The sequence below is a fragment of the Hylobates moloch genome, unplaced genomic scaffold (genome assembly GCF_009828535.3).
Source record: "Hylobates moloch isolate HMO894 unplaced genomic scaffold, HMol_V3 SCAFFOLD_11, whole genome shotgun sequence".
NCBI lineage: Eukaryota > Metazoa > Chordata > Mammalia > Primates > Hylobatidae > Hylobates > Hylobates moloch.
This window is the reverse complement of record NW_026652286.1, coordinates 82,007,669-82,031,979: the sequence shown is the minus strand read 5'-3', so window position 1 is coordinate 82,031,979 and position 24,311 is coordinate 82,007,669. Positions and strand designations below refer to the sequence as shown.

Sequence of the window (24,311 nt, the reverse complement as noted above, 5' to 3'; positions counted from 1 at the left end):
ATCCTCATCCTTCCTCTTCAGGCATCCCTCTGGGACAGTGGTTTCAGTTTGCATTGGCATCACTTGGGAAATTTGATAAAGATACAAATTCCTGAGACCTGCCTCCAGAGATTCAGATTCACTAAGTATTGGATCAAGCCCAAGTAACCTATAGATTTAGTAGGTTTGACAATCTTCCTTCCCTTTTCTGTTCTCCTCTCAGATTCTCATATGAATGGGTCCCTGTACTATATCCCTAGAAGAAGTTCTCTTGACAGCTACATACATTGTTGTTGTGCTTTGTTTTTTGTTTTAAACGTGAGTTTTAAGGGGTGCTTAGACAGTTGCATGGAAATAATTTATTTGAAATTGATAAGAAAAAGTCACAGGGATGGTGTTTTCGTCTGGCAGCATGGAGAAGAGAGAGCAGAGGCTTTAGAGTTAGGCAAACTATAATTCAATCCACACTCAGTCACTTATTAGATGGATGACCTGGGAAATTACTTAATCTCCATGAGCTTCAGTTCTTTATCTATAAAATGGGAATAATAAACCCTGAAAGTTTACTCTGAATGTTAAGTGAGCTGTTTTAGCTGGATACAGAAAAGGTGTAAACAAGGGCACCTGCCTTGTGTCTGGATAAGAGAGTTCATAATATGTGCTAAAATGGCCCTTTTTAAAAATAATGCTGATGCTCTTCTTTTTTTTTTCCATATTCAGATAATTTATTTTTTTATATATATTTTTTATTATTATACTTTAGGTTTTAGGGTACATGTGCACAATGTGCAGGTTTGTTACGTATGTATCCATGTGCCATGTTGTTTTGCTGCACCCATTAACTCGTCATTTAACATTAGGTATATCTCCTAATGCTGTCCCTCCCCCCTCCCCCCACCCCACAACAGTCCCCGGAGTGTGATGTTCCCCTTCCTGTGTCCATGAGTTCTCATTGTTCAGTTCCCACCTATGAGTGAGAATATGCGGTGTTTGGTTTTTGTCCTTGCGATAGTTTACTGAGAATGGTGTTTTCCAGTTTCATCCATGTCCCTACAAAGGACATGAACTCATCATTTTTTATAGCTGCATAGTATTCCATGGTGTATATGTGCCACATTTTCTTAATCCAGTCTATCGTTGTTGGACATTTGGGTTGGTTCCAATTCTTTGCTATTGTGAATAGTGCCGCAATAAACATACACATGCATGTGTCTTTATAGCAGCATGATTTATAGTCCTTTGGGTATATACCCAGTAATGGGATGGTTGGGTCAAATGGTATTTCTAGTTCTAGATCCCTGAGGAATCGCCACACTGACTTCCACAATGGTTGAACTAGTTTACAGTCCCACCAACAGTGTAAAAGTGTTCCTATTTCTCCACATCCTCTCCAGCACCTGTTGTTTCCTGACTTTTGAACGATGGCCATTCTAACTGGTGTGAGATGGTATCTCACTGTGGTTTTGATTTGCATTTCTCTGATGGCCAGTGATGCTCTTCTTTTTTAATAAAGAACAAACGTCCATCATTCTCTGCTGTGTTGAAACAGGGCCTTGCTAGAACCCCTAACTTTAAAAAAAAAAAATCTTGTGCAGATGGCTTCCTGGAAAAATAGTGAAGGCTGAGCAGACTCCACTGAAGTTCCAACAGGTGGTGTGACCCAGAGGCAGTCTAATTCAGTGATGACTGATTGCTTTAGAATAGTTCCTGAGAAGCTTGGGCCTCCAAAGAGGCAAAAAGCCTACTGATTAGGGGCTGCAGGAATGAGCTTCTTTTCGTGGTCCACATAGCCAAGGTGGCCCTCAAACCCGAATGAAAGTGTGTAGAAATCAGTGTCAAACAGGCCCGCAAAGACCCTGTGGTCTTGCACAGTAGGGACCACGTTAATGTGAAGCCAGCAATATCCCTTCCTTTGGGCTGAGCTCAGCAGCTTCAGAGGGTTGGTTGATAAACTTTCCACACCAAGTCCCTCAGTGATAATATGAGCCATCAGCTCTTCTAAAGGCAACACTAGGCTGCCAAGTCACTCCATAAGGTCTGTTTGATGCTAGCTAGGTTTTCCATCAGGCAGACTGAGCATGAAAAATATAGCAAGTTATTTTAACAAGACATTAAAATAATTGCCACGGTTAAAATGAAAACATTATTAGTCATGTACCTCCTTATTGTTTAGTTTTTGTATTGTTTTTATATTAAATCACATGGCAGGGATAGATTGGGGAGCTACATTTTTTTCAGTAACTGAGAACTCTGTAGGTCTTAAACGTCCTGGATCTTGGCTGCTAAAGGCAGAGTTAAGCAGGTGACTACTCCCTTGATTGAATTGGAAGGGTACTCACATCAACCCTCCTGCAACCAAAGCTGTGCCCCAAAATATCTCCTCCTGCCTAAGGTGTTGGAGGCTTCTGTGAAAATGAGAATGTTATCTTTTTTTTAATAGTCGCAATTATTTATTAGTTACATATGCTTGTAATATTTTCTCCTGGGTTTGGATCATCTTTTTATTCTTTTTTTTAAATTTTATTATTATTATACTTTAAGTTTTAGGGTACATGTGCACAATGTACAGGTTTGTTACATATGTATACATGTGCCATGTTGGTGTGCTGCACCCATTAACTTGTCATTTGACATTAGGTATATCTCCTAATGCTATCCCTCCCCCCTCCCCCCACCCCACAACAGTCCCCGGAGTGTGATGTTCCCCTTCCTGTGTCCATGTGTTCTCATAGGTGGAAATTGAACAATGAGAATTTTATCTTAAATCATTGAGTCACTATTGTGGATTAATGCCAAATATCCATGCTCAATGTTGCAAAGAGTATGGTCCTGAGAAGATAATGTAGGTCACAGGTGCTATTATGACAGGGGCACCCTTTCATTTTGAATGTTCAGAGAGAGATAATGAACCTAAATATAAGAGGGCAGCCCTTCAAGTGGGAGTGGGTCACAGAGCAGTACACTGGGCAGTTTGGAGACTATATGAGTGCCCTGAGGTAGGTAGAAGGATTAAAAAGAGGAATGATGCATTGTGGCAATTCTACCAGAAGCTTGTTGTTTCCATACCCACTGAGAGACAGTGACATGCTTTCTAGTCAGAAAGAACAGAACCTGGACCTTTCCTTGCCTTAACTTCAAATTCTGCTGTCAGATGCGGATTTCTCTGTCTACAAGTAGAATCTTATGGCTCCCATTCTAGACATGAGAATAAAAGAAGATTGCATCATCAATGATCAGTTTGTGTTCGCTCAACGTGGGCTTATTTTTATTTCTAATTGCCGTTTTACCTTGGTTTCCTTGTATTATTTCATTCTGAAAGTCTTTTCTCCCTAACTGAGTCATAAACTCTTTGAGAGAAGGAACCCTGCCTTCTTTAGCATCTCCCTCAGTGCGGAAGACTTGAGCAAATGCCAGGTGACTGATTGATTACCTGATCCTTTTCCTTCAACACATGTCTGTTTGGCTTCAGTTCCTATGGCTGACTCACTGCTCCTGTACCAGCCATGAAAAGTATTAGGGCTTGGGTCCCAAAAGCAAGCTTTGTTGGGCTATTCGGCCAAACAGAGTGTAGAGAAGCGGGCTAGGAGAGAAATGCTGTATCTGCCAAACAATTCCTTGAAGATATAGATTATTGAACAATGCCAAAGATTCCAATGATGCCACTCTTATTGCTGTCCAGAAGTCAAGTGAAACTGATGACTTACAAATATACTGTTGCTCTTTGCCTTTCTTTTGCTGGTGTGATTCTGGCAAGACTCCTTTTACAGTAGTACCAGAGTACTTTATCAGGGATATGTCCATAGGATTACAATCCATTTATTCACTTGTTTATTCAGCATCTTTACTAAACAACTGCTATGTGCCAGGCACTTTTCTAGAGATTAGAATGTGACATTAGAGCACAAAGAGCATGAGTTTGCTACTAATAATCTACCAGAAAATTACTCCTTCCCTTCCCCAACCATTCCTCACAAAAGAAGCCAGAACATGGACTACCATACACTCATTGCCCACTATTGTTAGATATTTGCATGTTTTCTAATTTAAACCACACAATAAACCTTCATAAAACTGAAGCATGGAGAAGTTCAGAAACTTCTCCAAGGTCCCATACCTACCAAGTGTCAGAGCCAAGATTTGAACCCAGGCCATTTCTCCATGTTACTGGCTGTGTTGGCTTTTCAACATCTTCAACACCATGGGTTCTTTCTCAGCAGTATATTGATTCTTACTCCTGTCAATGGGGTCCTATCTGATCACTTTATTCCAAAAGAGTAAAGTGAGGTTTATACTAGATCCTGTGTAATGTCATGATTGTATGCAGGCATGCCTCAGAGTTACAACAAATGGCCTAGCAGCTAATGTCAGAACACACACTTCCAGACATATGGAGCACTCCTTCAACATGACAGACTATGAGTAGCAGTTATCAGGAACTACAAGATGGTGACAGTGCTGCTTCTTGAAGCTCACACAGCAAATTGCAGACTGCTCCAGAGAGCTAGGCTTCACCACTTTCTGAACGTGGTCTGGGGACAAACTCATCAAAGGCTGTGCCAGCAAAGCCCAGAAGCTTCCTTTGAACTCCCTTTCATTAACTTTGTCACCAAGTCATGACAGATAAGCAGCACCCAACTGGGGTTGCTCTGAGCCACAAAATAGAAAGCATAAATCTATTCTCTGCCCTTTCCTCCCCTTTTTGCTCTTTTCCCTCACACCATGCATCTATGAATCACCAACCCCATCAGTTCCGTAACCTAACATGCACTTTAATATGCCCTTATTTTTCATCCCTATCTCCACTGGTTCAAACCCTCATCATTTGTCACAGGATTATTGCAGCTGCTTCAATTCCTGTCTTAATCACCATTTATCTGTTCCATACAGTGATCCTCCCCCAGAGTAGTCTATAATAAACCCAAATCTATAACTCAGCTCTATATTCAAAATTTCTCACTAGTTCCTCACCAACAACAGAAAAGGCATATCTTTAAAAGCTGCCCTTGCAGAGCCCTTAATGATCTGGCTTACTTTTACTTTTCAGATTTCTCTTTTGACAATCCCAGTATGAACAGCATAACACTTGTTGTGTAAATATACAGAATACTCATACCTCTGTGTTTTTGTATGTGCTTTTTCCTCTGCCTCAAATGCTTTTTCTTATTTTGGTGAATTGCTGCTTATCCCTCAAAACCCAACTGAAATATGGGAAACCTTTTCCTAACCTTCCCAGATAGACTTAGTTGTTACTTTGTGCTTCGAAGTACTTTTTCACACATTTATTACCACACTTGAATCAAATTAAAATGTATTGGTTAATTACACTACAAACTACTCAAAGTACCAGCAGATTTCATCACTCCTCTCTACTTTGGGAGTATCCGTACCTGACACAGTGTTCCATAAGCGTAAGTATTTTTGCCTTATTTTTACCAAAATTCAGTTTGCTCATTTATAAAATTAGGAGCCTGGATGAAATTAGTTTTCAAAAATTCTTCTATACAAACAATTTTTATTCAATTAACCTTACATCTGCATGGCTTCTTTAAGTCTTTGCTCAAATATCAGAGGCCGTCTCTAACGACCCTATTTAAAATCCACACCCCCTCCTTCCCTGCTTTGTCTTCATAGCACTTTTCTCCCTGTAATGTACTCCAGAACTTAGGTATTTTGTTTATTGTCTCTCTTCACTAGAAGAAGCCCCCATGAGGCCAGGACATTTGCTTACATTGTTTACTGTTGCATTTCTGGGACAAAATGATGCCTGCCATATAGTTGGCTCACAATAAATATCTGTTGACTGAATAAACTCTCAGTATTAGAGATGAAGGGTTCAAAGGGATTATTTCTTCAACTAGATACATGTATCAGTCAATGACACCTAGTCAGTGGTCAAGCAAGGATTAGCTAATTAGTTATGAGAATGTGGTCAAACAGCAAGGACTGCAGGCTGATTGACAACTGTCAGTAATAGGACAGTTTCCCTGGGACAAAGAAATGAAACTACCTAAAAGTTTAAGAACAGAACTAACCAAGGTAGACCCTGAAAATAATCCTGCCACACAGCATGGCCAATTTCCACTTGTAGATCATAATCTTTTATGCACTTCCCAACAGGAAAACTTGTGATGGTGGGTGTGGGAAGGATGTCCCAGGGAAGATTTTGCCACAAGGCAAAGGTAGAGAAGTGAGCCTTTCTCTGCCTCTCCTTTCTTTGTTCTTTCCTCCCCTTTGGAACTGAGTGACCTGCACTTCCTCCTCTCCTTTCCATCAGGGGATCCCTAAAAAAGGCTGATCCATAGGGAGGTGCAAAGACTGCTGGCAGTTATGATCTTTCTCAAGGGTGCTTGTCAGGAGACTACAACATTAATCACAGGAACTAAGCTTTTAACTTAGTTCATACTGAATTAAGGGTTCATACTTTGGCAAGCAAAGGGAGAGACAGTGTATTTCTGTCGTCATTGAATTCCTACCATGCAATTTGAAATAATCATCTACGTATATACAAGTGTAACTAACAAAATATTTCTGATATGCCTCCCAACGTAGGCTCATTTATCTCTCTTCCACATTCTAGTTTCCATTTTTAGACAGCCATGAAGCTACAGTCAATGTATAGAATGTGGTATGTAGAAAGCAAAAAGCCCCAAATCTACACCTTCCTGTCTGATTATACCTTTGTACTAAAGGAAGTCCTTAAGGTACTACAAAGAAAAGTCTATCCCTTCCAGTCCTGGGTAATTTGGGGAGGGAAGAGAGAGGAGTCTAATATTGATTGAGGAAGATGAATTGTAAGACTCTTGCTCCCCAAGCCCCTTCATTCAGAGAAAAGTTGCAATAGAGAGGGATCCAATAATAAGCATTCTGATAGGATCAGGAAGTCAGAGTACTTGGAGGGTAGTAAGGGCTTTAGCAAGTATCTGTGTCTCTACTAGTGGGAACCCTTAATAGGGAGAGCTACTGTACTTTCCTGTTTCCAACAAGAAGGCAGTGGCAATGGGATGATGGTCATGGCAGTAGGCTACTAGAAGGCTTCTTGTTTTCTGTCATCTGAATGGAACCCAGAAATTCCTATTTGTCCCAGTTAAAGGAGCCCAGGGATGCTTAGAATATAGTAAAACAGCAAAATTCTTCAACTGGAACAAAAAGTCACGGTAGACTCAAAGTTTGAGATTCTGGAAAATTGTCCAGGACCCTAGGCTCCAGCTGGGGGTACAAGATAGGACTTGCTGTAGCATAGTAGCCACCAGTTTGGGAAGCAAACCAGACTGGCCACTCTCCAGCTGAACCAGCAAGGATTCCTTTAACTCTGCATAGATCTGAGGAGACTTTTTCCTCTGCCATCATGAGATAACATAAATTATACCCAGACACAGCCTTAGAAAGGGGCACAGGAAAGAGAAAATTTGATAATGTGGTGACTTTCTTAAGAGAACTACCAAGCAAATAGGTCCCTGTGAGGAAGATAAGATGAATTATAGGAAAATAAAGTAGCCACATTTGTTTTGCACATCTCTATGTGAAAAGTGAGTATTTTTGTCATCTCAATGCATTTTTGCCACTTAAATATTACATTGAGGTTAGTAGCGGCTTTCCTAAATTTTTGAGATTCCATGTGCAGAAAATTTTGTACCACAAAGTGACTACAAACCTCTAGGCTAAAATTTAAAATCCTGAGTTAAGGTCATGATCCAAGAAGAGAGAGGATTTGCAGATGCGCATAGAGTATATTCAGCATAACTTAGAAAAGAGAGGTTAAGAAAGGTTATCACAAGAGCTTCTTCTTGTTCTGTAGAGTCTTAAAAAGTAGAGCCACTTTTTGAGAGAGGGAAACCCAATATTATCAGCATCAGTTCAAGCCTGGAACATATATGGAGATGGTATTTTGGGAAGAAGTGATTGGATTTCAACAACTAATCAGAAAGAGAATACACAGCTAATATTTCATAAATTAATCCACCCAGAGAGATTGAAGGAGTTGGGGAATGGAACCATGCTAGTCTTGTAAGAGCTAGCTGAGTTACTACTCATCCCTCTCTTGAGCCAAACAGCTGAAGTTAGAGCACATATACCTGCTGGGGATAAAGAGGACAATGGCTAGGGATAGGGTTGTATCACCAGTCTTTACTTGCTGCTGCCTTTACATCAAGTAGCTACTCATCTCCCCTCCAGTATTCAAGATCCACTAGAAGTTTATCCAAGCTCAAGAGAAGTATTTCCTACACACTATCTGCAGCTCCTAAAGGGTGTAAGGGATAGGGTGAAATAATGGGCCAGTATTTGGAAGAGTTTGTGCCTTCTTAGGGACAAATAGTGATATAAGGTTTAGTGATCAGGTTTTCTAGCCAATTTAGAGGAATTGAGTAGAATACGAAAATAAATGCAAGATAATCAACCTCCCACCTTCATGGAAAAGGGGAGGGCAGGAGATTAATCATGAGTACATGTCCCTTGTAGGAATATGGAGATTTACTGTGGTGTGTGGCATAATATGTTTCAAATATGTCCTGATTTAGGATCCCTTAGTAATAAGCTTACCTTTCTGTCTCTTACACCCTGTCCAACTGCCATTAAGAGTTAATCATAATCCTGACATCAGGAAGAAGATGATTAAGTCCATTGCAGAAGCAGGAAACTAATCATAGTAGGAGTCGTCTTAGGTAGAGAAAAGTAGACACTAAGGGAAATATTTGCTTCTTGCTGTCTGGGGCAATTTTGAGAAAAATAAGAGAAAAGTGAGGCAGGTGGCCATTAAAACTTTCATGCTCCTATTCACACATATTTAGGAGCTAAAAGGAGTGATGTTGCCTTGAAAACATCTAAATAGCTTTGGAGAAGCTCAAGGATTGGAGATAAATGGCAAACTCCTTTCCTTTAAATATATTAGTGTGGGTCTCAAGACCTCAGAAGAAACCCTCATGGCACCATCTAACATGAAGCAAGATTAGCAGAATTGAGCCGGAGGAGGAGGTGGATGGATGAATAATCCCAAAATAGACTCAAGCTTTTCACCAGTAGGTTCATGGCATGCAGGGCACCCAGAAGTTCCTGAATCTCCAAGAAGGGGACAATGTGTGAGAGCACTGTGGACCTATAGATGGCCGGGGTCAGGATGTATGAGTTTGAGATGGAGGACAAAGTCCACAGTGTAAACTTGCCGTGGTAAATGTCAGCACAAAAGCCAGTAGGACAATAGCACTTCAAACTAGGGAGCAGATCCTTTTCAGCAGGGTTCAGCCAGGATCCATCAGAATTTACAGAAGTTGGAGGCTACCTTTCCCCTAACTGGCACAAAATCATGTCAGCCACATCCCTTCCTGATATACCTGATTATATTATATTAGAGAAGTGGAGGCAGAGAAAGAGGAAATCTGAGAATTTAAGCATATGACCTCAAGATCCTGAGCATCTGTGTAAAGGAGCTGCTACATTATTATACTGGACGGTTTATTGGGTTGTCCTAAATTTCATACACATCCCATTTCTAAGATGTGGTTGGTTTGTGAGGAAAAGCAGATGAGTTATAAAAATTTTTTGAAAACAATATAATTTCTTTGAGCATCTGAGTATAACAGAATAAGTAATTACGTTATCCTGGTATATTGTACATTAAATTGGTAAGGAAATAGTGTCCAAAAAGCCAATTAACAAGAAAACTCTTTTATTGATAGAAAAGCAAAACAAAATTTCCATGAATTCCCATTATCTTTTTTCTTCTATCTATCGGATATACTCAAGTTCAAAAGTCAGTTTTTCTGTTGTTGTCATCCTTGTCACTGTTGTTGCTGTTCATCTCTCTACAGAAACAACCGCTTGTAATCACAACTGAAAGGGAAATATCCCTACCGCAAATGGGTAGGACCTCCTTGATAAGTCATTGTCTCCAAATAAAATTGATTAAATTCTTATTGTCAGCTAAGCATTCATACATGGCACCAGTTGTATTATTAGGTTGGTAACATTAATAAGTATTGATGTCAAGCCTCATTAGCTGTTTCTCAAATGTTACCAAATAAATAACAAATCAAATCAGAATCAGATTTACATTCATTCCAGTGATTAAACACTCTCTTATAGATTGGGCAATTTATTCTAATATGAACTGAAACATCTGTAAGTCACAATCACAAGTTCCAACAAAAAATGGCCCAAATAAGTAGGCCTTTCAGATTCAAATTCAAAGTTCAGATTCACATGGGAATGGGACTAAGGAACCTGATCAGATTATATTAAAATTTCTGGTTCAGATGTAACCTGTAACTTCCACATAATATCAGCTAGCAATTGTTCAACTTTCACCCACAGAAAAGCATTAAAGCATATGTCTACATGATAAAAAAATAAAAATTTAACCATTATCTAATTAATACAATTGATACAGATAGAAATGGTGGAAAAGTCAGATGTCAAAGAAGTTTCTTAAAGCTAATTTATCCATATTATCCAAAAATGATTTATCAAACTAAAGAGATAATGGTCATATTTTCACTTTAACTTTAGCTATGCAGATGTAAATTGTATTTCTAAACAACATATAGGTTGAAAATGAAAAAAATCAAACCACAATCCAGGTTCCAGGTTTGTGGTCCAGATGGCCCTAAACCTCTTCCGGATATTTTTGCTTTCCATCTAGATATTTAGACCACATTGATATGGTCATAACTTTATTATCATTGCTACATTTGAGTCACTAACCTAGGAAAGGAAGCTTATCTAATTACCAATTTCCCAAGCTAACCAGGACTCTCCCCTTTCATTATTAAAGAGAAAGGCATTCAGATTTGACCTCAGAGAAATAAGTGCATGCACATACCCGACTTTTCAGTATCCTCTTTGGGTAAGAGGATGGAACAACTATTTTGGTTTCCATCTCATTCTTGTAATGACAGAAAAGAGAATACAAAAAGTCAATTGTAAATTTATACAAAACGTATGCATATATAAATACATATCTATGGGTGTATATAAAGTCTAAATATTATATCCATCTACATCTTTAAGATTCAGAGTCTTGTACAGTTGACATAATAGTATTCTCTCTCCAAATTTTCTCATTTTTAAAAACAATAAGAATCAAGCATGCCACCTTATTAATACTGAATAGCAAGTGCAGAAGTTAAGCTGTAGCTATAGGGGTTTGAAGCAATTAGTTTGACGGGACATCAATAAATAAAATCCTTAAAATAAATTTAGCTATTTCCAGATTGCCTTTTGTTTCATAAAAATGAAAACCTAAATGCCCTGTTGGTAGCATCCCAAACTCCTGAGACTGCCAATTGAGCTCTATAAGAAGCAGTGCTTTAAACAGGGTCTGTACAAATTGCTTGGATATGTGCTTATTGAAATAATTTGGTGTGGAGACTGGCTTACTAGAATTTCATGTAATTCTCTATCTCATAAAAAGAATCACAAGTGATACCACTGGAAGCTTAGTTCTGAGTATATTAAGCTCAGTATGAAATCTGACTCACAAACTGCATCATCTTTACACAGAGCGCTATTAAAAATATTAAACTACAGTCAATTAATGGAGAAAGGCATACACGTTTAAAGGTGCACAATAAAAGTGTATTACAGATGTGTGCCCATGTTGAGAGGTATTGAGATCATTTGTTTTACAATATACATAATGCTTTTATTTCTCTTGTTCCTTGCATTCCTTTGGGGAAAAATGATGTAGGACAATTTCATAATTACCCCCACAGAGTGTACAGGCTGCTCCTTGGAAGGGGATTATTATTGCATGCCTTGAATATACTATGATTCATAAGGCAAGAACATATGCGTAGCTTCAGCACCAAGAAAATGGAATCGTTATCCAGCACTGCTCACAACAGAACATCTTATTGCTTTAATAAAATGGGAAATTATTCGCTGTAGAAAGTGCACCAAATAAGGGGAAGAAAGTAATATCCATGCACTTATTGGAGCTCATTGGGAATGATGAAGCTCCCTTCTTGGTCCCTGATTCTATTCAAATTTCAAGTCCAAAAGTCATTCTGTAATAAGGTATTAAAGAGCTACCACTGGATGAGGGTAAGCTACAAAAATCAGTGGACTTTCTTCTTCACAGTGCCTTAGTCATTCTGATGTACAGTGTAGAACTCCGATGCACTACAGGATTCCCTAGTGGTCTGAGGGAGTTAATGCACTCTTTTACCTATTACTAGGAAGTGACTAAGGCACTGGAGAAAAACTGGTTCATTGTTTAATATATTGTACCCAAAGATTATACCTGGTCTTCCTAATATTACAAGATGGCATGCTTCAATGATGATCTTCTGTGCTTCAGGAAAGGTGATTATCTTATGGGTGATTAAAATTAAGTTTATTAAATTATTTTTATAAAAGATGCAGACTGAGCTTGGGCAATTTAATCGATGACCAAAAATATTAGAGGTAATATTTCCTCTGGATAAGAGCACATATGTCTGGACCAAGTAGACAATTTAGAACAATGAGTTGCTTGGGAGAGGGATGCTCATAGGGGCACTGTTGCCTTACACCCTGCAGGATAGTAAGGACTCTCTTGGTAGAGCTTTTTGCAGATCATTTTCATTCATACATTTTCCAAAAATTTGAATAGCTGTCAAAGGCTTGACTTCCAAGAAGAGATGCCACTGCATATAATTAATATTGTAATATGCTTCTGGCTTCTTCTGTCATTCAATCAAAAGAAACAAGGTGGTAAATAACTATAGACTAATTCTATTTCTAACATAGATGGCCTTGTCTGGCATTAGAAAATAATAAAATATTTATCTTATTTTCTCACTTTCTTTTTTTCTCAGTATTTTTGTATGTTCAGTGAAGTTAGGACAGACTGAGAAAGAGAGCCTTTCCTTTGCTGCAGGCACAGATTTGCAACTAAACAAACAAGCTGCAAACATTTTTATCCTATAAGTAATTACTGGATCTAGCTTTTCTTGAAATTCGCATGTCCTGTCGTCCAAATTGCCCAACATCCCCACCAGTCTCATCCCCAACCACATACAGTACAAGCAAGCACACACACCACGGCCTCCAGGTGGTAACTGCATGCAGGGAGAACTACAGGCACTGTTTAAATATTAACCATGTTTTTAATAGATGGCATTCTTGCACATCCATTATTTGTTTGTTTCTGTGGTTGTGTTTTTTTCTATTATTTGCAAAAGAAAAAATAAAGCATGTGTGTCATCTTTTTATAACAGTCTACTACAGAATAAGGTACAAAAGAACACTTCTGGAAACAGCAGAAGCCAGGTCTGCACCACTGAATTTCTCATCCAGTGGTAACCATTATATCAACAGCTGGAAATTAAGAACAATAATATACAGTTTGGAGGACATAGTACAGAACTATAGTTTTTTTCTGTATTTGGTACCAATATAATAAATATATAACAAAGGTGCACTTGTTCTAAAAATGAAACAGAAACATTCTAGTTGGTTAGATACTGCACTTTCAGTACTGCACATCACCTAATACTTTTTTTTTTTTTACAAAAAAGGTAACTTATGCAATGTTTAATAATAAGAAAACCAATAGTACACGCTAACTCGATTGTAGAAAAAGAAGAAAGAACCCAACCAAAAGCCAGAATAGTCACTTTCCAAAACAGCCCCTCCTCTGCCTTCACAACTAGAGGAAGTAATCAGAACGGTGAGGCGACTTCAGCACCAGACCTGGCTGGACAGCTCCCAGATCCTTTGTAAATCCTGAAAATGTCACAAGTCAAAGGTGTACGGGTGGGGGCGGGGCAGGGAGTGAAAGCATTAGCTTTTTAAAAAAACTAATTTAAAGATTTTAACGTACTTCTTATGCTCGGCCAGCGAGGGTCATTTTAAAAAGTAAATTAAATGCTCTGTCCTGGAAAAGGTAATGGTTAACCAAAGGATGAGAAATGGGCTGACTGGCGAGGGGTACCTGTCATAAACGCTTTCCGGGGACTATTCTCTATGGCCTCTTGCAGTCCTGGTGCTTAATGTAGACATTTTCTTTATAATATACTATTGCCTGAGCCCGGCTGAGGGTGGGAATGGGGAGGAGAGCTAAAGGAAAAGTGAAAGCTTAGGGGTCAGAGGGGAAGGAAGGAAACTAAATCTTAACTTGACAGCTATGTACATTACCGGGCCCCCTCCCCTCCCTTTGCTCCGGGAATCAATGCCTTTTATATATTTGGTAGCTTGTGCGGTTTCTCCTCCTAATTGAGGGGAGCGCGGGGTGGAATGAGAAGATGCATCCTTCATTGACAATTAGAAATTATGTGATTTGGCATGCGCTTGGATTGTGTTATTAGTATTATAATAATTACTATAAATATTAATAAAGTATTATCAGCGTTATTTCTTCTTCCGAGACTTTCCTCGCCCAATATTTACAAATACCGCACAGTGCCTCGGCGGAGGAGAAACAAGAGTAAGGGGAGGGCAGGTAAGGAAACCAGGAAGAGGAAAGAGGGGCCAGAGGAAAATAGGGAGGAAGGAGGAAAAAAGCAAGGGTGGCAAAGATGCTGGAAACGAGGACAGGGAACGAGAGGGGCTAGACGATCAGGACAGTACCACCGTTTGCAAAAGGCCCTCGCCAGCTGTGTCCAAACAGGAGGAAGCTGCGTGTGCTCCTTGGGGACTGGAGGCTGGCGGTGGAGGCGGAGGAGCACAGGGACCCTGGCACGGGAGGCCAGGGGACGAAGAGGACGACGACGAGGCGTTGGAAGGGGCGCAGAAGGGAGAGTCCCGGGGCTGCCTCTCCAGCCGGGTTTCCTTTGCGTGGGTTGGGGCCTGCCTGCCGGGTCGGGGCAGCACCCCGCCACCGCGGCTGCCGCTGCAGTGATCCCGCTCATATTCCTCTTGAGCCCTCTGCATCTTCCGCTTCTTCATCCTACGCTTGTGGATGTGGAAAGTGGAGAGGGACAGCACGATGAGGCAGAAGATGAGGGTAACCAGGACAATCAGCACCAGCGTGGAGGAGAAGGACTGGAAGAGCTGCTGTCCCACCTGCGTGATGCAGGTGCCGCTGCCACCTGCGCCTGGGCCGCGGGCACCCGTGTTGCCGCTGCCGCTGGCGTTGGGGGAAGCAAAGGTCCGGTTGAGGAGACACGGCGGCAACGCCAGCCTCAGCTCCTTCGGCGCCCTGGCACTCATTGGCGCGGGGCTGGGAGGGGCCGGGCCCACTAGGCTTCCCCTCTTGGGCACACTGTTCCCACCAGCCAAGAAGAGGACGGAGCCCACGCCACCCAAAATTGCTCCCCGTAGCGGGAGGGGGTGTGCGAGCGAGCCAAGGACTAAGGTAGCAACTGCTGGCAAGCAAGGCGACCAAGGAGTGAGCGGCGCCCGAGAGATCCTCGCCGATACCACCTCGAACACGTCTCCGCGCGCCCCTTTCCTTTGCAGAGGCACCAGGCTGCAAAGACACAAAGCTTAGTTAGAATCTCGGCCGCTGCCCGGGGGAGTGCTGTCGGGAAGGATCAACTACCACCGCAAAGCGGCCCTCTGGGCACACTGCCTGAGCTGGGCGCTGCCTGTATTTTCGGTCAGCGGACCCCAGTCTGCCCGCCCGTGGCCGTGCACCAGAGCCACCAGCAGCCTGCTCACGCCACTCGACAGGATGGGGTCTGCGCCGGCACCGCGGAGGTGCAGATTACTCAGCAGATAAGGCAGCCTCCCTTCCGCCCTTCACAACTTTATAATTGCAACAGACACGCAGCCGCTTCACATTGAAGTCCCTACTTCCCAGAGCGCCGGCTCTCCTCTTTTCTGCGCCCTCTCGATGGATGTCTTCGCCTGGATCCTACCCTTCCCAGCACGCACTCCGGGCCGCCGCGCGGGCTCCGGGTACGCAGTCCTCCCTTCCTTTCCCTCCCCCTCCAGACTCGCCCTCCCTGGACAGCGTCAGATCCCTTGGGTCCCATTCCCAGGGGGATACCCCTGGCACCACATCCCACTCTGCCTCTATCCGCGACCGCGGCTGACGCGCAGGAACGCGCTCTATCTCTTCTCCAGCCTTCTTCCCTGGCATTCTCCGAGCTCCCAAAAAAAAAAAAAAAAAAAAAGCAGCTGAAGCATCTTTCTCAGCTGACACATTCCCACAAACTGCCCCCTCCTCCCCATTTCCCTGTGCCCCCGACTTGGCAGTAGCCTGATTCTTTCTAGAGGAGCTGGAATGGAAAGGGGAGGGTTCCCGCCTGCAAAGTTTGGGGAACGGACCTTCTTTCTGTCCTTCCCAGACCCAGCCCAAAGGCCCCGAGGCTTTTCCAGCGTACCGGAGCCGGTAGACCCGCAGCGCACAGGAGAGCCTCCTTGCTGCTCCCAAGAGGCAGCTGCAAACTGTTGCACTGCGGAGCAGCGAGGCAGCGCGCAAGCAAGCCGGGGCAGGGGCCGGGGGCAGGGGCGGGGGCTGGAGCTATGGCCAGGGGTGGCTGCCCAGGCCGCTTGAGCTGTCCTCCCTACTCGCGCCCGGCCGTCAGGCCACCCGGCCATCAGAAGCCTTTAGTCACACCTTGTCTCTTACCTGGACCGCCAGCTGGCTGCAAGGAGGGAGCCCCCGCCGCGCGGCTGCAGTGGCGGCTGCAGAAAGCGTGGAGTGAATGGGCCAGAGACCGAGCCGCGCTGCTGCCGCCGCCGCCGCCGCCTTCGCCGCCGCTTCAGGGAGCTGAGCTCGCAGCCTATTGCCAGAGAGGCCGGTGACGTCAGGCAGCCACCGCCAGGGCTCCAAGCCACTCCTCAGGCCCCCACCCACCCTAGTACCCCAACACCTTGTCCTAGCATAGCAAGCCTCTGACACACACTTCCCAGTTCCCTGCCCTTCTCCAGCCCAGGAACTAGGAGAAGCAACCCCTACCCCCACGCTGCAAGCAACCCACCTTTCTCACTCCCTTGCCTAGGAAGAGTTGAATCTTCAGTTCTCCAGCTGTCTGATTTCTTTCTAGAGCTGACCCTTTGGTCCCAGAATCACACTTTTACACTCTGGATAGCCATCTACCATCGGTGCACAGATCAGACTTTCTCCCTGGTGGCTGATGAAAATTTCCCCCACCCCTAATTCCTCTCTGTGCTGCCCCTGTTTCTGAACATAAACTGCGTGCATTAGAGAGATGACAGGGACATTTCTCAACACAAGTGTGACAGAACCCAAAACACAAACCTGAACAAATTAATCCAAATTAGCCATTTTTCTGCACTGGAGTTTCCAAGTTATCTTTCGCTCCATCTGATTCATGATCCTCCTTCTTGCATCCCTCACATCTTCATCTCCAGGCCCCAGACCCACTCAGTGTATTAAACACTTCTATTCTGACAATCTAGACACTCATGAGCACACAAAGCATAGTCTTACAAGGAAGGAATATGAAATTATTCTCAGGAAGGCAAAAATGAACTGCCTTATGAAAATTCCAAGTATTTGTAGCTTGCACAAAGTACCCCTTCATTGGCCCTAATTCTTGGTAAAGTGTTCGGAGCACAACGTTTTAGCAAAATGCATAGAACTTCCAGAAAAGAATTCAACAGCCTCCCTAAATCTTGGAAGAGATTAGTTAACTATTGGTTTAGGAGCCTTGGAAAAATATGAATAGTGCATTTGGTTACAGAATCCAGCTTTGAAATAGAGTATGCTCATTTTTCTGTTGGAGAAGCTAGCTGGGAACAGTACCTAAAGACATTGCATGGTCTTTGACGGCACTCAGGTGTCTTACTAAATGTGTGTTTTCTTCTTTCCTCCTTGTCTTCTTTTCTATCTTTGAGTCTAGCACAGTGCCTGTAGCTTACTTGATAAATTGAATGATGCAGTGTATGTTGTTGTGCTTTCCTGCTATGCATCGGAAATGACTGATGCCCAGTTATCTGCTTGTATTTGCTGTATTTGTAAAGAAAGAGTGTCTGACATGTGGAGGAAAGGCTGTCTGTAATCTGGGGTCCCTTCTTCTGACTCTGTGTTTAGGGTCACACAGTTACTGATGTCTGCTCCCTGCCCCTACCCCAATGCTAGCATCACCTTCCTGCCTGGAATGAGAGCACCAGATGCCTGCAATAGCCACCTGCCACATTTGGACAACTTGACTTTGGTGGGCTCAGGGGATGGAATGGTGAGCCTTTTTTTTTTTTTACACTGTGACTAAGTGACACTTTACCATTGATGCCTGACAGGCAATGCCCCATTTTTTCACACTCGCTTTGCTCCTGAAAAGTTGAGTCTAATAAACATTTTGTAAAGCAAATCCAATTTTGGATTCTCCAAAAAGAGATCTGGCTATTTCAAGAGAGTCTTTAGCAAAAAATAAAAATTTTTTAAAAAATGTTATTTTGTAAAGCAAAGAATTTTTATGTAATTAGAATTAACTCTTGGCCAGGCACGGTGGCTCACGCCTGTAATCCCAGCACTTTGGGAGGCCAAGGCGGGTGGATCACCTGAGGTCAGGAGTTAGAGATCAGCCTGGCCAACATGGTGAAACCCTGTCTCTACTAAAAATACCAAAAAAAATAAATAAATAAAAAATTAAAAAAATTAAAAAAAATTAAAAAGCCGGGCATGGTGACAGGCGCCTGTAATTCCAGCTACTCGGGAGGCTGAGACAGGAGAATGGCTTGAATCTGGGAGGCAGAGGTTGCAGTGTGCCGAGATTGTGCCATTGCACTCCAGCCTGGGCAACAAGAGTGAAGCTCCATCTCAAAAAAAAAAAAAAAAAAAAAAAAAAAACAAAAAAAAAAAAAAAAAAAACCAAATTAACTCTCAATGGTCTGTTTTCTAGATTTGAAGGAATTAGTTATTGAGTTTTCCCTATGGGGAATATACCTTTACAACATGTTGTAATGGGATTACAATATGTATGTAATGGGATTCTTCTTGCACGCCAAGTTTCTAGGACATGTCAGAAGGCTTCCAGTGTTATTCATTTGTTACAAATGATAGCCATCTGTTATACCAGGAGTGCTAAAACTGTGTGCATTATTTTATACACCCTATGAAAAGACGAGATCTTAATATGGAGAACTTACAGTCTACAGCAGATGAATGTGATTCACCAGAAAATGGTATTTAAGTAGAAATGATTTAGGTAGATTAAAGACATTAGTTTTCAGGTCAAAAGCATAATAGTACCCTTTTTTGTCTTTTCTCTTTCAAGAATAGTCAGTAGGTTCATAATTTGTTCTTACCCAGAGGACAAATGTGCTAAATACATAAGATTTGGATGTCATTGGGTAGTGTGTTTGAAACCCAAGGAAGAGCAATGACAGCAAATATGGGCACCCCTTGGACTGCAGGAATTGATCCCACTGAGTTGCCACATGATTTTGGCCCATCTGGGTTAATGGCAAGGCTTCTTCCAGACAACACCATTGTTGCCACTATTTTCGCCACCAAACTTCACAAGCCACACTCCCAAGAGTAGAGAACCAAGAAGCTCCTGAGATTCCTATAATCTTCCCTTGTAATGGGAAAGCCCCTCTGGACGTAAGGGTGTTCCAAATATTTAACAGCATTTAATATTTGCTTTCAAGTTTAATGAAGAATCTCGATCTAACTTAGAGAAAAGTGCCACATGGGCACCTGTACCTAAATCTAAGCAGCATTGAATCAATAATAATAATAGCTATTATCCTTATTTGCAAAACACCTACTATGTACCAGGCTGTAGTAAACCCTATATTAGCATTAATCCTCTCTACAACCTTGCAATGTTATTTTTGCCGAAATACAAAATTATTCATTTACTCATTTGTTCAACAAAAATCTGAGTACCTGCTATAAGAAATGTGAGAAAACTAAAGGTCACAGTGTTTAAAAACAATGTCTAAATAACCCACTGAGAAGTATATTACCACATATATTATTGGGCTGAAACACAGGTAAACTGATTCCAAAGTCAGTGTTCTTTTTATGACTACTTTTCATGACTAATGGCTTTTCCCTCTCTCTTTCCGTTTCTCTCTTTAAAACACACTTATTTTTATTTTCATTTTACCTCTGTCTGCTTCTGATTGGGGTAATTATGTAAAGCTAGAGAAAAGCAGAGATGCTTGGTTGAAGTGCAGGAGGGAAGATGGGAAATCCCCATTGTTCAGGTCCTTCCTTCCAACGAGGAGCAGTCTACAGGATCTCCACAGATTCCTTTGGACTGAACAAAGTCTAGTTTGACTAAGGCAGGTCATTCTAAACCACAGTGCGGAATGATATATGCCAGTCTCCTCTTAGATTTACAGGGACTTTTCCAGAGAATGTTTAGCTGCTTTTGACATTTTGCCTAATCTTATATCTTGTCTAATCTGGGCCCCTGCATACCTACAGAGGTATGCTTATATGTTGTCATGTTACTATTAACTACTGCCCCACCCAGTAAGTAATAAACAAAGCTCAGAGTGAAGCTCTTGACTTTGTTCTAGTTATCTAGTTTTATTCTAGTTCAGTCTTCTCATCTGCAAAATGGGAATAATAATAGAATCATTTTTGCAGTGCTATTTTAAGCACTGAGCATATAGGAAGCATTCAATAAATAGTAGCTCATTACATTATAAAGAAAATTACTAAGGTTGATATTTTATCCCTGGCAATAGAAGCATTATATTGTTTTGGACATGAAAATTCAGAAAAAAATTTGATAAATATTAGTGTCCTTTATGGGAAGATGACTAGAAAGATGAAGGGACTGAAAAGAATGATAGATAAGCAATTCAAGGAGCTGGGAATATTAATCTTAGAGATGGAAAGATGTGGAAAATGTATCATAGCCTCTTAAAATATTTGGAGTATCATCAGTAGAAAATGGATTATCCTACCCTACATACTCAAGAGAGAACAGAAATATAGTGAAACAGATGTAGGATAGGAAGCCTCTTTCAATTCATTATTTCATTATTTAGAAAGGAAAGACTTTTCTAACCACGTAGCCTCAGCAGTCTTCAAAGTGGAAGAGTCAATCCCTGAGAATACGTTAGACATTTTCCAGGGGAATATATGTATAGTTTTAAGGGAATTATTTTCCAAGTCTTCTACCTCTATATGTACTTCTCCCCAAAATGTATCTATCTGGATTAAAATTTATCTTTTGTCACCTCTCCTTGCAATTGTCCTATTTCACAAAAGAAAAACGTATGTTTCACCAGTTTGCCACCTTACTATAGTACATTTACTCAGGGTGGGAAAACCTTTGTGAAACTACGAAAAACAATACCTTGAGGATGTATAACTCCTGAGAGAGGTGACAGCTGTCATCTGGGGGACAAACTATCTGTGTATCAATTTATCTTAGAATTAGAGTTTAAAAGTTAGGTGGTTGTCAGAGGAATAAAAGTATTCTGGTTTATTTACATTGAAAAATGGATCCAGACTGTTTTTGGAGACAGTAAGCCTGATTTGTCTATTTAGATTGACAGTTAGAACTGGATTTGCCTGATAGATTGTATGAAGACATCCTATACAAATTGAATGAGTTAAATCTGTTGATCCAAAGTTTTGACAAAATATATTTTAAAAACATATAGGATACGGAATACACCAGACTGGGAAACTCATTTATTAAACAAATATCCAGAGTGTCCCTACTGTGTGCCACAAATTGTGTCAAGTGCTTGCTACACCAGGGATCAAGGAAAAGTCTCTGCAGTTGGGAACTTACATTCCAGTTACACACGTGATCACATTCTGATTATCTGGCCAGACGAAGAGAATGTTAACAATTCCCTCTTTTCCTAATATTTTTAAATGAACTATCACTCCTGTCCAAGAACAGAAGAATGTAAACCAAGTAGACTGATAGATGTGAAGTTAAAGAGGCAGATGGGTAAAAATAGATGGACCAGCAGATGTCAAATATTTGATAAGATCTTTGTGATGAACAGATCCTGGATAATGAGAGTCCTGGATCATGGTCAGAAACTGAGTGGCATATGCTTCTTTCAAGTGCTGTAGGGTGCAAATCTGCTTTTCATAGGAAAGATAAACCGAAAATACTTCCATCATCCAGAAAAAGATATGCCTAGATCAGGGTTTCACAACCTTGCCACTATAGGAGTTTGGGGCCATATAATTCTTTGTTGTGGGAGGCTGTCTAGTGCCTTGTAGGCTGTTGTGGTTAGCCAGATTCCAAAGACGGTCCCACAAGATTAAATCATTGAATCCAATGGTTATTTAACAACAAAACTAATCTAGATATTTCTGTGACTTTTTTTTTTTTTTTTTTTTGAGACTCGGTCTTGCTCTTTCATCCAGACCAGAGTGCAGTGGTGCGATCATAGCTCACTGCAGCCTTGACCTCCTAGATTGAGGCAATCCTCCTGCCTCAACCCCACCACGTTGCTGGGACTACATGCATGTGCCACAATATCTGGCTAATTTTTAAAATTATTTTTGGGTAGAGCTGGAGGGTCTCACTATATTGCCCAGGTTGGATGGTATGATGAAAATTTTTTTAGATGTAATCAAAGTCCCAAATAGCTAAACTTAAGATATGGAGATTATTCCAATAGGCCTGATCCAATCAAGTGAGCTCTTCAAAAGAAGAGGTTTATTTTTCCCCCTGCCTAGCAGAAGAAGGGAAGTCAGAGATTCAAGGCACTAGGGGGATCAAACATGCTATTTTTGATGTTGAAGATGGAGGGGCCACAAGCAAACCAGTGTGGGTTTCCTTTAGGAGCTGGGAACAGCCTTTGGCTGACAGCCAGCAAGGAAATGGGGACTTCAGTGCTACAACTTCAAGGAACTAAATTTTGCCAACAAATGTGAATAAGCTTCCAAGTGGATTCTTCACCAGAGCCTCCAGATAAGAGCCCAGCCTGGCTGTCATCTTGATTTCATCTCTTTGAGACTCCAAGCAGAGAACCTGGTCAGGCCCCCACCACTTCCTCTACCCATCAGACCTCTGACCTACAGAACTATCAGGTATAAACATGTGCTTTGTAAGTTACTAAGTTCATGGTAATTTGTTATGCAGCAATAGGAAACTAACCTGGATGCTTAGCACCATTCCTGGCTTCTACCCACTAGATGCCAATAGCACCCCTCCCCAATTGTGACAATCAAAACTGTGTCTAACACTGCCAAGAGTTATGAGGGTGAGGGGATAGCAAAATCATCCCTGGTTGAGAACCACTGGCCTAAACATAAAACTTGTCACTGTACAGTTAGAAAACAATGGTTCAAAGAAAGAGATGGGTGTCTTCTTGAACCCTACCCGTATCTTATGACAATTTAATTGATTATTTTCTCTGAGTTGTTTAATTGAGAAACTCTGATGTGGAAAGAAAACATCAGGCATTCTCTAAGAAATTAATCTGCAACAAAAGCAAAAAGCATTAAGTCCAGGGATCAATCAAGAGGGTTTGAGGGAGAACAAATAGTGCCAATACAATTTTTTTCCATGGTAAATGAAATTTCATGCAAAGAAAGGGGAAGTGATCTTGCTAGATTTGAGTATCATTTTTTGAATTTTGTTTTCTATGATACACAAGTCCACAGCAAGAAAGAAACACTTGGTTTGAGTCACATATTTTTTAAGTTGGTATACAATACACAATGCTCTGGAAGACTCTGATGGAACACAGTGATAGCGACTTATTCCACATTGTGGGTGGCCATCTCAATTCTTCCTGTTTCTCATTTCCTTATCAAGCAATATTACTGTATTAATTTTAAGACCCAAGAGACAAAACCAAGTGGGCCATGGTTTTCAACCTTTTTTTTTTTTTTTTTAAAGGCAGTTTCACTCTGTCACCTAGGCTGGAGTGCAGTGGTGCTATCTATCTTGGCTCGCTGCAACCTCCGCCTCCCGGCTTCAAACAATTCTACTGCCTCAGCCTCCTGCATAGCTGGAATTACATGTACCCGCCCACCATACTGGCTAATTTTTGTGTTTTTAGTAGAGATGGTGTCTCCCCATGTTGGCCAGGCTGGTCTGAAACTCCTGACCTCAGGTGATGCACCTGCCTGGGCCTCCCAAAGTGCTGGGATTAGAGGCGTGAGCCACCACTCCCAGCCTCGACTTTTATGTCTTAGAGTCTTTTTTATTGTCTATTTATCACTTTATGCTTGAACAAGAAAACAAATGAAGAAATGTGAATATGGCTTTAAAATAACCTGGGAGTTATTAACCACAAAGTATGACTGACTAGGAAGAAACACATGGGACAGCTTAGATTTCTTCCAGCTCAGTATGTTGCCTTTTCTCTACATGAATGGCTATCAACTATGCTTTTTATTACCATAACAGGACATACAGAGAGTAAAGCCAGAGTGTTTCTGAGGAAGACAAAAACAACAATAAAGTAGGATTACTGGCATGTTGAAAAGGCACATCTGACGTAATCAAGTGAAACTTTGTTTCACTGTCCCTTCAGATACTGTACATAATTTTTTTTCA

The 24,311-nt window shown here is 41.4% G+C and overlaps 1 protein-coding gene across 1 annotated transcript; it reads right to left on the bottom strand.

The window, feature by feature from the left end:
* Nucleotides 1-9,623: 9,623 nt before the first annotated feature.
* Nucleotides 9,624-16,585, bottom strand: CUNH11orf87 (chromosome unknown C11orf87 homolog). The gene is made up of 2 exons (XM_032167322.2): nt 16,472-16,585; nt 9,624-15,364 (listed from the first exon to the last, which is right to left on the bottom strand). Exon 2 carries the CDS (start codon nt 15,103-15,105, stop codon nt 14,512-14,514), a length of 594 nt encoding a protein of 197 aa, XP_032023213.1. The 5' UTR covers nt 15,106-15,364; nt 16,472-16,585; the 3' UTR covers nt 9,624-14,511.
* Nucleotides 16,586-24,311: the final 7,726 nt, after the last annotated feature.

What these genes read in the sequence shown, in the direction of transcription:
- CUNH11orf87 (XM_032167322.2), bottom strand. Translation starts at nt 15,105, where the DNA reads ATGAGTGCCAGGGCGCCGAAGGAGCTGAGGCTGGCGTTGCCGCCGTGT.